Raw genomic sequence first — 1221 nt, forward strand, 5'->3', positions numbered from 1 at the left:
TATTTCCCAAATGAAGGTTGAATGGTGAAAGCTTGAACTTTGTTTTTATTTACCCTTCTGGAAAGTGTTAAACAAGGAGAATAAACACGTTACGGTATTGCATTATAGATTCATTTTTTAAAAGTAAGGCATGGTTGATTAACCACATGTATTTTTCCTCAGATTAATGTTCTTCAATCAAAACGGAGATCAGAAATCCTAAAATCAGTAAGATTATTTATTGAAACGATGTTTTAAATATTTTAATATAAAACCACATAATAATTATTCAAGTATTTAAAGTTACATCTGATGTGGAGGAAAAGGTGCAATGTATGCATACATATACATAAGGGGGCTTCAGAAATTGTAGAAAAATTACATTCTTTTAATTAGAATTCTTTGAAGCTGCCCTCGTTGTGTGTATGTGTACTTATGTATGTGTATACATGTATGTGTATGTATATAGATAAATGAAGCTAATAATTCCTCTTAGCTTATTAATCTTTATACTATGTCACTTAACCACTTATTTTCTCCTCTTCCTCTAACTATATATGTGTGTCTTATCTCTTTTTACTTAGCTCCATAAAGGCAGTTTTTACATTGTCCTGTTTTATCTTACCTGAGATGCTGTGTAGGTAGTAGGTACTTGGTTATATTTGGTAAATATCTGGAAGTGGTTGATGTAAGTGTATCTGGGAACATTTCAGGATTTGTTTTGAAATATATAAAATAAAGTGCTGTTACAGTTAGGTTTTGTATTTCATCTAGTTTATGTAAGGGAGCTTCAAAAAGTTTGTGGAAAAATAAGAGATAATGGAATTTTTACATGGATATTTTGAGGCCTCATATTTGGTTAAGTTTTTTTCCTCTTTAAAAGTATTTTTATTTCCTTGCATAATTTTGTTTTATTTAGGCATATAAATTTAGAGTTTGAGGGTTTATATGAATTTAATATTATTTGGGAATTTTTCCTTTAGGGTTTGTTAGGTTGTTTACAGCTACATACCAAATGGGATAAAATTTGGGACCACTTTTCCCTCATCACTTTCTGTACCCATGGTACTGCTTTTTTTTTTGCTTTAAAGTTTAGAAAGAAGTGGGAAGATGGTCGTATTGGCTTGATAGCACACGTTTTCATATTTTGAAATTGTCTGACTTTGCTCTAAGGGAGAACCACCATTAACGTTCGGTGTATATCTTCCAGTCTTCTCTGTGTCTGTGTGTATCTGTATGTAC

At 31.0% G+C, this 1221-nt stretch overlaps 1 protein-coding gene across 1 annotated transcript in view; it reads left to right on the plus strand.

Moving 5' to 3' along the window:
* ACAP2 (ArfGAP with coiled-coil, ankyrin repeat and PH domains 2) overlaps positions 1 to 1221 on the plus strand; it is a 153085-nt gene that overhangs the window by 92404 nt on the left and 59460 nt on the right. Inside the window, exon 6 of the mRNA XM_004712337.3 lies at positions 163 to 207. Within this exon, the coding sequence (XP_004712394.1) occupies positions 163 to 207 (45 nt within the window). The remainder of the gene's footprint in view (positions 1 to 162; positions 208 to 1221) is intronic.

The sequence above is a fragment of the Echinops telfairi genome, unplaced genomic scaffold, assembly GCF_000313985.2.
Source record: "Echinops telfairi isolate 266 unplaced genomic scaffold, ASM31398v2 ScPeMD7_17;HRSCAF=63, whole genome shotgun sequence".
Classification (NCBI taxonomy): Eukaryota; Metazoa; Chordata; class Mammalia; order Afrosoricida; family Tenrecidae; genus Echinops; species Echinops telfairi.